The 15,715-nt window shown below is 47.4% G+C and overlaps 1 protein-coding gene across 1 annotated transcript in view; it reads left to right on the top strand.

Annotated features, from left to right (window-relative positions):
* The window catches only part of adamts6 (ADAM metallopeptidase with thrombospondin type 1 motif, 6), a gene marked incomplete at both ends in the record, with an annotated part of 100,823 nt that overhangs the window by 26,164 nt on the left and 58,944 nt on the right, over window positions 1–15,715 (top strand). The window contains 2 exons of the mRNA XM_084324811.1: window positions 5,053–5,155; window positions 10,296–10,429. Of these exons, the coding sequence (XP_084180937.1) occupies window positions 5,053–5,155; window positions 10,296–10,429 (237 nt within the window). The remainder of the gene's footprint in view (window positions 1–5,052; window positions 5,156–10,295; window positions 10,430–15,715) is intronic.

Genomic DNA, 15,715 nt, shown 5'->3' with positions numbered 1-15,715 from the left:
CACACACACACACACACACACACACACCAAATGCAAATTAGTTGTAGTCCTGTGAGGACATTAAATCAGGAAAGGGACCCTGAGAGTGAAGCCCGCTGACAACTGTGCCCTGACATCATCAGGTAGACCACTGTGGGCTCTGTGCAGCTAGCTTACTAGAGGAGATCGCTTATAGAGGAGATCGCTTATAGAGGAGATCGCTTACTAGAGGAGATCGCTTATAGAGGAGATCGCTTATAGAGGAGATCGCTTACTAGAGGAGATCGCTTATAGAGGAGATCGCTTATAGAGGAGATCGCTTATAGAGGAGATCGCTTACTAGAGGAGATCGCTTATAGAGGAGATCGCTTATAGAGGAGATCGCTTACTAGAGGAGATCGCTTATAGAGGAGATCGCTTATAGAGGAGATCGCTTACTAGAGGAGATCGCTTATAAAGGAGATCGCTTATAGAGGAGATCGCTTACTAGAGGAGATCGCTTACTAGAGGAGATCGCTTATAGAGGAGATCGCTTACTAGAGGAGATCGCTTATAGAGGAGATCGCTTACTAGAGGAGATCGCTTACTAGAGGAGATCGCTTATAGAGGAGATCGCTTATAGAGGAGATCGCTTACTAGAGGAGATCGCTTATAGAGGAGATCGCTTATAGAGGAGATCGCTTACTAGAGGAGATCGCTTACTAGAGGATATCGCTTATAAAGGAGATCGCTTATAGAGGAGATCGCTTATAGAGGAGATCGCTTATAGAGGAGATCGCTTACTAGAGGAGATCGCTTATAGAGGAGATCGCTTACTAGAGGAGATCGCTTATAGAGGAGATCGCTTATAGAGGAGATCGCTTACTAGAGGAGATCACTTATAGAGGACATCGCTTACTAGAGGAGATCGCTTACTAGAGGAGATCGCTTAGACAAAAGTACAGCAGCAGGTGACAGAAACAGATAGGGGGGGGGGGGGGTGATGATATTGTCGCGCACAGACAGAATTATGAAGTTTGACACATAATTTTTTTTCTCACATTTTCACTGGAAATGTGACTTTGATTGGAGGACTTAGACTTCAAATATCCTTAATTTCACGGGATAAATGCATCGATACCAAAATAATATACAGTATAAACATGATGTTGTATTTGCACACAGTATGTATACGACCCCCAGATTGAGAAGCACTAGTCTAGTCACTAGACTCTAGTGAGTGCTCCACTGTTGCTCTGCGGGGCACCACGGCCTGGGTATGTTCAGGTGTCACAGGTTAGAGAGCACATTTAACCCTTTCGGGTGTACAGTACAAGCTCACATCTGAGAGAATTGAACCTGTCACAGTGTCTTAACACTTTCAGTGCCACGAGGTGGCGCCAGAGTTAGCGCTTGAATGCCACCATCGGTGCCAATGTTATCGTTAATATCGCCTAATCTATGTTTTAAATTATGGCTATGTGTCTAATCTGCCCGTCGCTTATCAAAGAATCCTTTTCCAGTCAGTGCTGTCAAGGCAGATTGGTTTTTTATTGCTTCATTTCCGTTTGAGAGCATTTTGAAAAGCACCCGTTTTGAGGTAAAAAACAGTCCATTCTGGGCCATTCTATGATAATCGTCTTTTACTGGAATATTCCAGAACGTTGATATTTGTCTGCCTATTTATGAATCGTTTTCAAATAAACGCTAGATGATCAATATTATACGTACACGCACGCCCATTCGAGCCGCGCACGGATAATCGCCGTGTTCATTTCCTCTTGGATTTTTACAGTGAAACCAATAGAGGACATTTCACAAAACAGCTTATATCTTCATCAAAATGAGTCTGATTATCCTAACACTGATAACATAGATTCCTTACCTGACATCAGATGGTATCCAACTGGTATATTCCAATTCCTGATCACCATTCGAAAAAATCGATAAGTGTATAGATCCAACGTGATACAGTAGAACACATGATTCCGCGGGGCTCAGAGGCTCCAGAATGAACTCTGATAACCCCGGCTGCATCAGTGGACTGGAAAATGTGGAGTACAGGATTTTTTCCCAATCCATTTTCATTGAGTCCATTCCAAAATCCCTTATGTCATCTGGGAGACGATAGGGGGCGCTTTTTTCCACATCTGATCGCCGGTGGCGCTCGGGTAGACTAGGGTAGGCTCGCGTGATACAATATGATTTCAGATCGCTAAAAAAAAAAAAAAAAAAATTCAGAGAAATCTCGTGAGTGGCTTTCAACAAGATATTAATAAATCCGAGAAAACTCGTGAGTGGCACTGAATTGTGAGCTATATTGAGTTTTGGAATTCTATGTGGAATAAAAAAACATTTGATTAAAAAAGATGTACTGTATACCTGACAGAGTTGCATCTAAGGCGTCTGAAAAGTCAGCTGGAAGGGACATATTAGCATGATAGGTAGTAGTATAAGTAGCATAGTAATACATATTAGCATGATAGGTAGTAGTATAAGTAGCATAGTAATACATATTAGCATGATAGGTAGTAGTATAAGTAGCATAGTAGTATAGACATAGCATGATAGGTAGTAGTATAAGTAGTAGTAAGGTACACAATAGTGCATTAAATCAAATCAAATCAAAACATTTTAAGGCCCGACAACACACGTTAATGTCCCCATGGGCCGGACACGTCTTCTTTAAACAAGTCAAGAAGAAACATCACAATAAATCAAGAACAAAACAAGAACACCATAAATACAATTTTTTTTTTTAAATAAATGCAAAATAAATAAATGTAAGTAAATTACAGTACGTTATTATTATTTCAGATCTAGTTTGAAGAGGTGTGTTTTTAAGTATTGATATGATCACTGTTGTCTCCCACATATCATTGTATTTCAAATAAACGATGGCGTAGACGTAACAGAGGACCTTTTCAGCCTCCGCAGAGTGTTAATCCTCAGAACACTGGTGATCCTCACTAGGCCCCGCCTCCACTGGTGATCCTCGCTAGGCCCCCAGCCTCCACTGGTGATCCTCGCTAGGCCCCCACCTCCACTGGTGATCCTCGCTAGGCCCCGCCTCCACTGATGATCCCCGCTAGGCCCCCGCCTCCACTGGTGATCCTCGCTTGGCCCCGCCTCCACTGGTGATCCTCGCTAGGCCCCCGCCTCCACTGGTGATCCTCGCTAGGCCCCCGCCTCCACTGGTGATCCTCGCTAGGCCCCGCCTCCACTGGTGATCCTCGCTAGGCCCCGCCTCCACTGGTGATTCTCACTAGGCCCCGCCTCCACTGGTGATCCTCACTAGGCCCCGCCTCCACTGGTGATCCTCGCTAGGCCTCCACCTCCACTGGTGATCCTCGCTAGACCTCCACTGGTGATCCTCGCTAGGCCCCGCCTCCACTGGTGATCCTCGCTAGGCCCCGCCTCCACTGGTGATCCTCGCTAGGCCCCCGCCTCCACTGGTGATCCCCGCCTGGCCCCGTCCCCCGCGGTAACGTCGTCTGGCCTGTCTTTACTCACGCCGCCCCCCTCGTGTTTGATGTGGATGTTTAAACCCCGCCCCGGTTGGCCAACGCTTCAGCGGTGATAAAAGTCATTCAACCGCCCCACCGTTTGCAGGCCTGCTCTGACACGGAGCACAGCTCCCAAGCCCCGGCTGTGAAATACAACTTTGAACTTGGCTCACTAAGAGCTTTTATTTGTCCCGAGGGAGACGCCGCTTTCTGGGGCTTTCAGGAGCACCTTCTCACACAGAGTCTCTTTCACTGGAGCGGAGAGAGAGAGGCCCAGAAACAGATCCAGAGTCAGTGACATCCGGGCCCTGGAATCAGATCCAGAGTCGGTGACACCCGGGCCCTAGAAACAGATCCAGAGTCGGTGAAACCCGGGCCTAGAAGCAGATCCAGAGTCAGTGAAACCCGGGCCTAGAAACAGATCCAGAGTCAGTTAAACCCGGGCCCAGAAACAGATCCAGAGTCAGTGAAACCCGGGCCCTAGAAACAGATCCAGAGTCAGTGAAACCTGGGCCTAGAAACAGATCCAGGATCAGTGAAACCCGGGCCCCAGAAACAGATCCAGAGTCAGTGAAACCCGGGCCTAGAAGCAGACCTGGGATCAGTGAAACCCGGGCCTAGAAGCAGACCTGGGATCAGTGAAACCCGGGCCTAGAAGCAGACCTGGGATCAGTGAAACCCGGGCCTAGGCCAGTCTGCGTTGGGCTCCCGGCTCCCAGGGCAACGTTTATGTTTCTAATTACCAGCCAAATAAGTGTTCTATTATCCATCACAAATCAACACGAGCAGAGAACCACGCAGGGGCCGACAAACACGAAACACATTGTTCTCGCTGAGGAATTCCAAGAAGGGAGGAACACGTCTGTATTTCAGTGTCTGGAAGTAAAATAACATGGCATCTTGTAACGAAATGGTTTTTATCTTTTAATCGGCTTTGTAGATCATGGGGACCGGCTGGGGTAGTGTAGAGGTCTAAACACTGGGGAGGCTGGATGGGTAGTGTAGAGGTCTAAACACTGGGGAGGCTGGATGGGTAGTGTAGAGGTCTAAACACTGGAGCGGCTGGGTAGTGTAGTGTGTAGACTGTAGTGTGTGAAATAATATTAAACATATGAAATGTTTTTGTATTCAAGTAGTTGTTTTTTTGCGGGGCTATACCGGTTTCCGGCGAGAGCTTGTATGGAAGATGTGAGAATTTAAATTGGTACGCAAGTGCAGCCGCCAGTTTAGTGTTGCTATGTGTTTTTATTTTTTGGTTGTTGCTATAGTATGGTCATGAAATTGGTATTACACACGGGCGCTCTAGTAGCACACCATGTAACGTGCTGCGTCGCGAAACGGCCGACCCCGGGTTCGACTCCCGGACCCGGCGTCCTTTGCCGAATGTCTTCCCCTGCTCTGTCTCCCATTTCCTCCTCTCCCTCTCTCTCTACCGGACTGCCCAGTAGTACAAACCAATACAAATCTACAAAAACATATACATTTTTTATTTTTATTTTTATTTGTATTACATTTAGCTCTAAGTGGTATTAAAAAGGTCTTAAAAAGTCTTAGATTTAACAGAATGTCTCCCGCCTCTCCGCTGCAGGGCTGCCCCGCGGGATCCCGCGACTTCCGGGAGAAGCAGTGCGCCGACTTCGACAGCCAGCCGTTCCGCGGGAAGTATTACAACTGGAAGCCCTACACCGGAGGTGAGTCGAGCAATGGGGCGGCGTGGCTCAGGGGTAGAGCGGGTCGTCCAATGATCAAAGGGTTGGTGGTTCGAATCCCGCTCAAGCCCATGTCCATCCCACTGCCGTTGTGTCCTTGGGCAAGACACTTAACCTACTTGCCTCGTATGAATGTGTAATGCATGTGAATGAATGTTGGTGGTGGTCGGAGGGGCCGTAGGCGATGATTATTCGCCACGCTTCCGTGAGTCTGCCTCAGGGCAGCTCTGGCTGCAATTGTAGCTTACCACCACCGGTATGACTGTGTATGAACGAATAATGGACTCTGTGAAGCGCTCTGGGGTCACTGGGGTGTCACGAAGAGCGCTATATAAATCCAATCCATTATTATTATTATTATAACATTTATATTTAGTAATTTAGTCAAGTCAGCAACTCTGGCAGCTAAGGGTCAGTGGCATCGTTCGTCTAATAGTATAGAGCTCGAGTGTTACACCCTGAGTGCATAGTAGTATAGACATTATAGCATGATAGCTAGTAGTACAAGTATAGTAGCGTTTGTTTTAGTTAGTCAGATATTGATATTCAGCTGCCCTCCTGACTGTGGTGGGAAGTTCATTCCCCCATTGTGGAGCGAGGACAGAAGGAATAGCCTGCTTCTCTTCGACGACCCCCCCCCAGGAGCTCCGATAGGAGTGGGTCTGAGGCGGCCGGAAGATGCAGAGCGTAGGGGGTCTTGAGGGTGTGTAGTTAGAGACCATTGAGCGGAGGTAGGAGGGAGCCTTTCCCCCCCTCGCCGCACGGTATGCCGGGGGGGTCAAGAGCCTTGAAGCGAAGGATCTGCGCAGCGATGGGAAGCCAGTGCCGCTCGTCCGAGGGTAACGTTGGGGCCGACTTCGGCCGGTTGGAGATCAGGCGAAATAGCGCACCACCCATCACCCACCGCGCGGTCTCATCCCGCCACAGTGGGCACGGTGGACGCTCTCTTCTTTAGGGAGCGTTGAAACCTTCCCAGGCCTCTTCTTCTGCCGCGGCGCCGGTGACGGTCTGCAGGCCGGGCCTGTCTTGTGTACCCAGCTAACACCAACAGTAGGGGAAGGTCTCTTTGATAGGCAGAGAATTCCTCAGATTCCTCCCCCGAGCGGAGCGCTGCTCCCTGGGGTCTGGTTGGGGACGGGCCGCGTGTGTCCCCCCGTCCCGGGACAGTTCGCTTTTTTTTTTTGGACAGACATTCTGAGGGCTTCTCGTGCTAAGAGCTTGGCGGGGGGGGGGGGGGCCGTCAGGAGGGGCTCGACGGGCCGCGGATTCTGGGTCACGCCGCTATCTGGCCAAGCTAGAGTGGACGGCGATGGCGGAACATACAGCGTACACACACACACACACACACACACACACACGCGCGCACGCACACGCACACACACAGTGTGGGGCGACAGTGGCTCGGGAGGTAGAGCAGTCGTCTGGTAATCTGGTTTGATTCCCACTCCTCCCGGGCAGCGTGTCGAAGTGTCCTTGAGCAAGACACTTAACCCCCCTAACTCTGCTCCCGATGAGCAGGTCGGCACCTTGCGTGGTCGCCTCCGCCGTCGGTGTGTGAATAATGTGAGTGAGTGGGTCAAATGTGAGGAACAGAATTGTAAAGCGCTTTGGATAAAAGCTGCTATATAAATTCAGCCATTTACCATTTACACCTCAGCCTCTCCGTACCGCTGTTCCTGGATCAGCCCTAGATCTCCCTCCTGCCCTGCAGTGTCTGTCTGCTGTTCCTGGATCAGCCCTGGACCTCCCTCCTGCCCTGCAGTGTCTGTCTGCTGTCCCTGGATCAGCCCTGGGCCTCCCTCCTGCCCTGCAGTGTCTGTCTGCTGTCCCTGGATCAGCCCTGGACCTCCTTCCTGCCCTGCAGTGTCTGTCTGCTGTTCCTGGATCAGCCTGGCCTGAACCTCCCTCCTGCCCTGCAGTGTCTGTCTGCTGGACCTCAGCCTCTCCGTACCACTGTCCCTGGATCAGCCCTGGACCTCCTTCCTGCCCTGCAGTGTCTGTCTGCTGGACCTCAGCCTCTCCGTACCACTGTTCCTGGATCAGCCCTGGACCTCCCTCCTGCCCTGCAGTGTCTGTCTGCTGTCCCTGGATCAGCCCTGGACCTCCCTCCTGCCCTGCAGTGTCTGTGTCCTGTCCCTGGATCAGCCTCTCTGTATCCACTGTTCCTGGATCAGCCCTGGACCTCCCTCCCTCCTGCCCTGCAGTGTCTGTGTCCTGTCCCTGGATCAGCCTCTCCGTATCCAGACGTCACTGGAGCGGCTCCAAGCAGCTGAGAACAAACAGCCTTGAGGCAGAAGTGCAGAGAATTCATCAACAACCCAACACCCTGCCTCCCCTGCAGCAGCCTGACCCACTGGACTCCCATCAGAACCATCCATCACCTCCTGCTGGCTCGCCGCTATCTGCTGGACCCAGAACAAACATGTACAAACAACAGCTGATAACCTCTGTGTGTGTGTGCGTGTGTGTGTGTGTGTGTGTGTGCGTGTGTGCGTGTGTGTGCGTGTGTGTGTGCGTGTGTGCGTGTGTGTGAGAGTGTGTGCGTGTGTGTGTGTATGGAAATGTGTGTGTGTGTGGATGTGTTCAAGTTCAAGTTTCGTGTGCGTGCGTGTGTGTGTGTGTGTGTGTGTGTGTGTGTGTGTGTGTGTGTGTGTGTGTGTGTGCGTGTGTGTGTGTGTGTGTGTGTGTGTGTGAGTGTGTGCGTGTGTGTGTGTATGGATATGTGTGTGTGTCTGTGTTTCTGTGTGTGTGTGTGTCTGTGTTTCTGTGTATGTATGTGTGTGTGTGTGTGTGGATGTGTGTGTGTGGATGTTTGTGTGTGTGTGGATGTGTGTGTGTGTCTGTGTTTCTGTGTATGTATGTATATATGTGTGTGTGTGTGTGTGTGTGTGTGTGTGTGGATGTGTGTGTGTGTGGATGTGTGTGTGTGTGTGTGTGTGTGTGTGTGTGTGTGGATGTGTGTGTGTGTGTGGATGTGTGTGTGTGTGTGTGTGTCACTGGAGTCTCTCCCGGTGTCGGGGGTTACAGTGACGTCAGGCTCTCTGGGTTCAGATCTGGGGTCAGATCTGAGCTCCGCTAGCGCTCCTCCACGTGATTGTTATTGAGTTCTAAAGCAGATCCCAGGCCTGCATGGCTGCAGATCCTGGCACACGGCGAGCAGCTGGAGACGGTCTCTCCGCTTGTGTTGTTTATCGAGGGCACAAACAAAATTAAACTTTTGACAGGATAAATACATTTCTATACATTTCTATACAGCCCCAGTCCACTCACGCTTATGACCACAAGGACTGGATGAGGGGAACTGACTCTTTAATCTCTTTTGGCTCAGTTGCGCTGTTAGGGTTTATGCCTGTTTGTACCAACGCTGCACGCTACATATGACCATACTCATAATGTAAAGTACAAGGAACATTATGTAGCTATAGCGTCTTATAGATTAGATCAGATTAGATTAGATTCAAATGTATTGTCATCATACAGCACAAGTACAGTACAATGAAAAGGAGTTCAGCCAGAGTGCAAATGTAACCGTAAAGTGCGATAGTAATATACAATGTACACAGGTTATTAAACTATAATAACTATAAAATATATAAATGAGTACCACTGAGTAATAGTGTAGTTTGTAGTTTGTAGTTTCTTTATTAGTTGTCATACAGAAGTACAGAATACCTTTATACAAAATGCTTCTTTCTGTTACGCTCCAGAGACTGTGCTAGACAAAAGGATAAGTATAAAATAAAAGAAGTATAGCAAGTATAAAATAGAAGTCACGTACGTAGACACAAGTGTTCAGTATGTACATATGTACAATGTTCAATGCAGAGTAGAAGTACTGAGTTACCATACAATATACTAATTACAATATACTATATAGTGCAAAGCAGAAATGGGATGAGGTACGATTTAGGTACAATTTACAGTAAGGTGTACTGAGGTATGGGTTGTAGTGCAAATTCTTTGCCAATAAATATAAAGTGTGTTTAGGTGTTCTAAAGTGTGTAGAGTGGGTGCTGCAGTGAGTTGTTTGCTTAAAGTGAGTGTGTGCGTGTGGATGTGTGTGCTGTGTGTGCTTTTGATGGTTGTTGCATAGTGTTATTGTTCGTTGAGCAACCTGATGGCCTGGGGATAGAAGCTTCTTCTGAGTCTTTCTGTGCTTGCCATGAGACTCCGGTATCGCTTGGCTGACCGCAGCAGTTCAAAGAGGCAGTTGTTCGGGTGGCTGGAGTCTTTGATAATTCTCTTGGCCTTACCCCTGCACCGCTTGTTGTAAATGTTCTGGAGGGTGGGAAGCCCCCTCCAATTGTGCGTTCGGCTGAACGGGCCACTCTCTGTAGTCTGCTGCGGTCTTGTGCGGTGCTATTCCCAAACCAGGAGGTGATATTGCCAGTCAGGATGCTCTCTATTGTGCATGAGTAGAAGTTCTTAAGGATCTTCTGACTGACTTGGAACTTCCTTAGGCGCCTGAGGAAGTAGAGGCGTTGCCGTGCCTTCTTCACAACACTGTCAATGTGTGTGGTCCATGTCAAGTCCTTGGATATGTGGACTCCTAGGTACTTGAAACTGTTCACACACATGCTAATCAGATGTATGTACAGAGTTGTAGTATTAATATGTACAGTGATACAGGTATAAAGACACTATGGCAGTAAGTCGTACTGGCCAGCAGCGTAACTAGTAAGAGTAGGTAAGGGAGATCCCCCCTTGAACGGCCCTTTTAAGGTTTCTCTCCTCCACATTGCCTGTGGTGCATTTTTTCCTATTGCTAGGTTTTAGTGAGTTTTTCCTTACCTTCGCGTGGGAGTGTTGCATTTATTTTGCATTTATTAAAAAAAAAAATGGACTTTATGGTGTTTTTGTTTTCTTGATTTATTGTGATGTTTCTTCTTGACTTGTTTAAAGAAGTCGTGTCCGGCCCATGGGGACATTAACGTGTGTTGTTTGTCGGGCCTTACAAATAAATTTGATTTGATTTGATTTAGGTAAGGGATATGTACAGATCTAGATATAGTATATCTACAGATGTGTAAAAAGGTATGCAGCAGGTATATAGGTAGGATTCTAGGGTTCTCAGGCTGGACTCATGTAGTAACTGTACTCTGTGTGGGTCTGTGTGTCGCAGGTGGAGTGAAGCCCTGTGCGTTGAACTGCCTGGCGGAGGGTTACAACTTCTACACTGAGCGCTCCCCCGCCGTCATCGACGGCACCCGCTGCCAGGCCGACTCTCTGGACATCTGCATCAATGGAGAGTGCAGGGTAAGGGAGAGCTGCTGGGGGGGGGGTGCTGCTGGGGGGTGATGGGTGGTACTGGGGGGGGGGGGGGGGGGGGGGGGGGCAATACTACAACAGTAAAGTGCAATAGTAATATACAATGTACAGCTGGGTATAAAATATGTAAATTAGTACTACTGACTATAGTGCTAATCAGATGTATATGTACAGAGTTGTAGTATTAATATGTACAGTGATGCAGGTCTAAAGACACTATGGTAGTAAGTCATACAGGCCAGCAGCGTAACTAGTAAGAGTAGGTAAGGGATATGTACAGATAGAGATATAGATACAGATATATATATACAGATACAGATATATAGATATATATATAGATACAGATATAGATATATATATATATATATATATATATATAGATACAGATACAGATATATATATATATATAGATATATATATATATATATAGAGATACAGATATATAGATATATATATAGATACAGATATAGATATATATAGATATAGATACAGATACAAATAGTTTTGGCTTTTGTTACTTTGTTAGCAAGACGGTTAATCTTACTTCATTGGAAATCCTCCATACCCCCTTCTCATGCCCTTTGGGTCTACAGACACGTTGTACTCTATGTGGGCTCCCTTCTTCTCCTACGTTGAGAGGATCCACCTCCCCGTAGTCCCAGACGTGTGTAGTCTTTTATCAACGCACTTGCAGTTCCGCGTTCGGGTTCCGCGATCTGATTGGCCACTGACGTTTCTCTCTCTGCGGCAATCGCGTTACGCCTATTTCTGCCTCTTAACAGCCTGCTAGCTAGCTAACGCCTAGTTCTATCACTGGTTAAGCTTGGCGACTCTTTCGAAGTTGGTTAAGGTTAGAGTTTGTTTTTAGAGCAGGGCGATAGACCACCAGCCCTGATTCCAAACTCTAACCTTAACCAACTTCGAAAGAGTCGCCTAAGCTTAACCAGTGATAGAACTAGGCGTTAGCTAGCTAGCAGGCTGTTAGAGGCAGAAATAGGCGTAACGTGATTGCCGCAGAGAGAAACGTCAGTGGCCAATCAGATCGCGGAACCCGAATGCGGAACTGCAAGTGCGTTGATAAAAGACTACACACGTCCCAGACTGATATTCACCCACATAATATCCGAGGTACACTCTGCACTCCTTCCTCCCCTTTAAACTTTCTCCCTTGATTGATTGATTGATTGAAAACTTTATTAACAGATTGCAGAATGGGTACAATACAGTACAGCTCAATACCCACAATTGTTATTGTGTGCACCTGCCAAAGGTTCGGTATGAGCATGACATCTCAAATCAACACCAGAGTTGGTTGACCTATGAATCGCTGTACTCACTCTTTTAAAATTAATTTCCTTATTTTTATGTCTTTTTAAAATATTCTTTTATCTATTTATGAAAAAATTATAAGTTGTAAACTGTTTGTCTGTCTGTCACTTTGTTTTGATGTCTGTCGTCCTTTGTATTCCGTTCTGTGTTCCTAATGGAAAACTTTCAAGCACATATAATTTGTAAATGTTGGTTGCACTGAAAATTCAATAAACAGATATATATATATATATATTAGTGCTGTCAATAGATAAAAAAAAATTAACTAATTAATCTCACAATTTTCTGTAATTAATCTAGATTAATCTAGATTAAAAATAGCATTTTTCTACTTAAGACCGAAGCTTGTAACAGATATTTACTTGAGTAAAATCATGGAATTAATGTAAAATCAACACAAAGAAAGTATATTTAGATTCAAAGACTATTTTAATAGCTTTCTTTGAATACAGTTTCTCTCCTGTGAAATACAAATGTTCAACAAAACCATCAACATTGACTCAGCTAGACCTCTTTCTCATTAATCTAGATTAATTTATTTTAATGCTTTAAATAATTTAAATGAATCTCCAAAGTTAAAGCATTAACTTTGACAGCCCTAATATATATATAAAAAAATACAGATACAGAGATATAGATATAGTATCTACAGACACTATGGTTACATCAGCCAGTGGTCCTCCCTCCGCTCCGCACAGCGGCTGACAACCGATTCTCACGCTGGCTGAGCCGCGACACGAGGTCCAGTGGGGTCACGCACGGTGACTCCACCACTGACCTTTTGACCCCCTCCCTCCCTCCCCTCCCCGTCACATATCAGCCGACCCCGTTCAGCGTTTCCCTCTGTGTTCACTACTACTGTAGCTCTACTGACACGGGGCCAATGTGACCGCCGGGCTACTACAAGAGGAGCGGCGCGCGGCTCTCCGACACACAGAAAGCACGAGCGGCGCACCGAGCCGCTGACAAAGGACTCGTCTCTTATCAGCTCCACGCAGCTCCGCCGTGACCGTTTATTATTGACTAATAAAACAGGAAATTCACACAAGTCCGACTTCATGAGGACATTATGAAGGACATTGTCATTTATTACACAATTGGGTGTTCTGTTTAATAGCGATTGAATATACACGTTTAAAATAGTATATTTTAACAGCGAGACAGAAAAAAACGACTTGTTTATTCATTGTGAGAGTTGGCATTCGTTGACAGCTGTGTTTTTTATGATAATAAATCGTGTGGACAATGAGGTGTGTGTGTGTGTGTGTGTATGTGTGTGTGTGTGTGTGTGTGTGTGTGTGTGTGTGTGTGTGTGTGTGTGTGTGTGTGTGTGTGTGTGCGTGTGTGTGTGTGTGTGTGTGTGTGACGTGTGTGTGTGTGTGTGTGTGTGTGTGTGTGCGTGCGTGCGTGCTTGTGCGTTCGTCTGTGTACATATGTGTATGTGCATGTGTGTATGTTGTGTGTGTATGTGTGTCTGTGTGTGTCTGTGTGTGTGTGTGTCTGTATGTGTGTGTGTGTGTGTGTGTGCATGTGTGTCTGTGTGTGTGTCTGTGTGTGTCTGTGTGTGTGTGTGTCTGTATGTGTGTGTGTGTGTGTATGTGTGTCTGTGTGTGTGTCTGTTTGTGTCTGTGTGTGTGTGTGTGTGGTAGAGATGGGAGGTTTGTAATAACATTTTGGTCCTCTCTCAAGTACTTGCTTTGACCTCTCTGACCTACAGTATGCCACGCTGTCCTACGCTGGACGTACTGTAGGACGGACATTAAGTAGTTAAACAGTCCTGGTCCCACTACACTACAGCACGCCTCAGACCCTCTGCTCTCCGGGACCGGTAGACTGTTGTCTTTTCTCTTTTCTTTGCCTTTGTGGGATCGACGAGCAATAATGTTGCTTCAGTTGCACCACTTGAGTTAATAACCCTTTCACTGCCACACTACTACCAAACGGTTAACCCGTTCACTGCGACAGTACACAGAAGGTTAACCCTTTCACTGCCACACACAACATCAGGTTAACCCTTTCACTGCCACACTGGCAGCACCGCGCCCCTGATCCACCACTACACCCCCAGGACTGGCAGCGTGCCCCCTGATCCACCACTACACCCCCAGGACTGGCAGTGCGCCCCTGATCCACCACTACACCCCCAGGACTGGCAGCCAGGTGCCCCTGATCCACCACTACACCCCCAGGACTGGCAGCCAGGTGCCCCTGATCCACCACTACACCCCCAGGACTGGCAGCACCGTGCCCCTGATCCACCACTACACCCCCAGGACTGGCAGCACCGTGCCCCTGATCCACCACTACACCCCCAGGACTGGCAGCACCGTGCCCCTGATCCACCACTACACCCCCAGGACTGGCAGCACCGTGCCCCTGATCCACCACTACACCCCCAGGACTGGCAGCACCGTGCCCCTGATCCACCACTACACCCCCAGGACTGGCAGCGAGCCCCTGATCCACCACTACACCCCCAGGACTGGCAGCGAGCCCCTGATCCACCACTACACCCCCAGGACTGGCAGTGCCCCCCCAGACCCAGATCCACTACGATGCTCAGGTTGTGATTTAGTATTATATAGGTTCTAGTGTTTTACTGGGAAGAGAACTCAAAGAGGTGGAATATATTACTCCTACCAAAGGAGCAGTACAGGTTTCCTGCTCGTCTGAATCCAATGTGTCTTTTTATTTGGGGGGGGGGGGGGGGGGGGGGGGGGCTCTCTCTGGGTTAACTGCCGTACTGGGATAAATCTCTGGAACACTGTCTGCTTGGAAGGCTTTCAGAAGCACTCCAACTGCTGTGTGCACATGTGCCGAGGAGAGAGAGAGACAGAGGGAGAGAGAGAGAGGGAGAGACAGAGGGAGAGAGAGACAGAGGGAGAGAGAGAGATAGAGAGACAGAGGGAGAGAGAGACAGAGGGAGAGAGAGAGATAGAGAGACAGGGGGAGAGAGACAGATGGAGAGAGAGATAGAGAGAGACAGAGAGACAGAGGGAGAGACAGATAGATATAGAGAGAGAGACACAAATAGAGGAAGAGAGAGAGAGAGACAGATGGATATAGACAGAGACACACAAAGAGAGAGAGAGAGACAGAGAGACAGAGGGAGAGACAGATAGATATAGAGAGAGACACACAAAGAGAGAGAGACAGAGAGACAGAGGGAGAGACAGATAGATATAGAGAGAGACACACAAAGAGAGAGAGAGAGAGAGAAAGAGAGACAGATAGAAAGAGAGAGAGACAGATAGATATATAGAGAGAGAGACACACAAAGAGAGAGAGAGAGAGAAAGAGAGACAGATAGAAAGAGAGAGAGACAGATAGATATAGAGAGAGACACACAAAGAGAGAGAGAGAGAGAGAAAGAGAGACAGATAGAAAGAGAGAGAGACAGATAGATATATAGAGAGAGAGACACACAAAGAGAGAGAGAGAGAGAAAGAGAGACAGATAGAAAGAGAGAGAGACAGATAGATATAGAGAGAGACACACAAAGAGAGAGAGAGAGAGAGAAAGAGAGACAGATAGAAAGAGAGAGACAGATAGAGAGACACACACAGAGAGAGTGAGAGACAGAGAGAGACAGATATATATATATATAGAGCGACAGATAGAGAGCGAGACACACACAGAGAGAGAGAGAACTGCTTTGCTTTGGGTGCACTTTGTGGAGTAGGTTTCAGTGTTTATTTCCAATACGTTGAGAGACTAAAGAGGAATAAGAGAGGAGGGAGTAAGAGGGAGAGAGAGAGAGAGCGAGAGAGAGAGAGAGAGAGAGACAGACAGACAGACAGACAGACAGACAGACAGGGAGAGAGAGAGGGTGGGATATTTGAAAAAGCACAATCAGTCCTGTTGTCTCAGTCCTATTGTCTCAGTCATATTGTCTCAGTCCTATTGTCTCAGTCATATTGTCTCAGTCCTGTTGTCTCAGTCCTG

Source organism: Notolepis coatsorum (assembly GCF_963971535.1).
Source record: "Notolepis coatsorum genome assembly, chromosome: 11".
In the NCBI taxonomy this organism is placed as follows: Eukaryota; Metazoa; Chordata; class Actinopteri; order Aulopiformes; family Paralepididae; genus Notolepis; species Notolepis coatsorum.
This window is presented reverse-complemented; position numbering and strand designations above follow the sequence as displayed.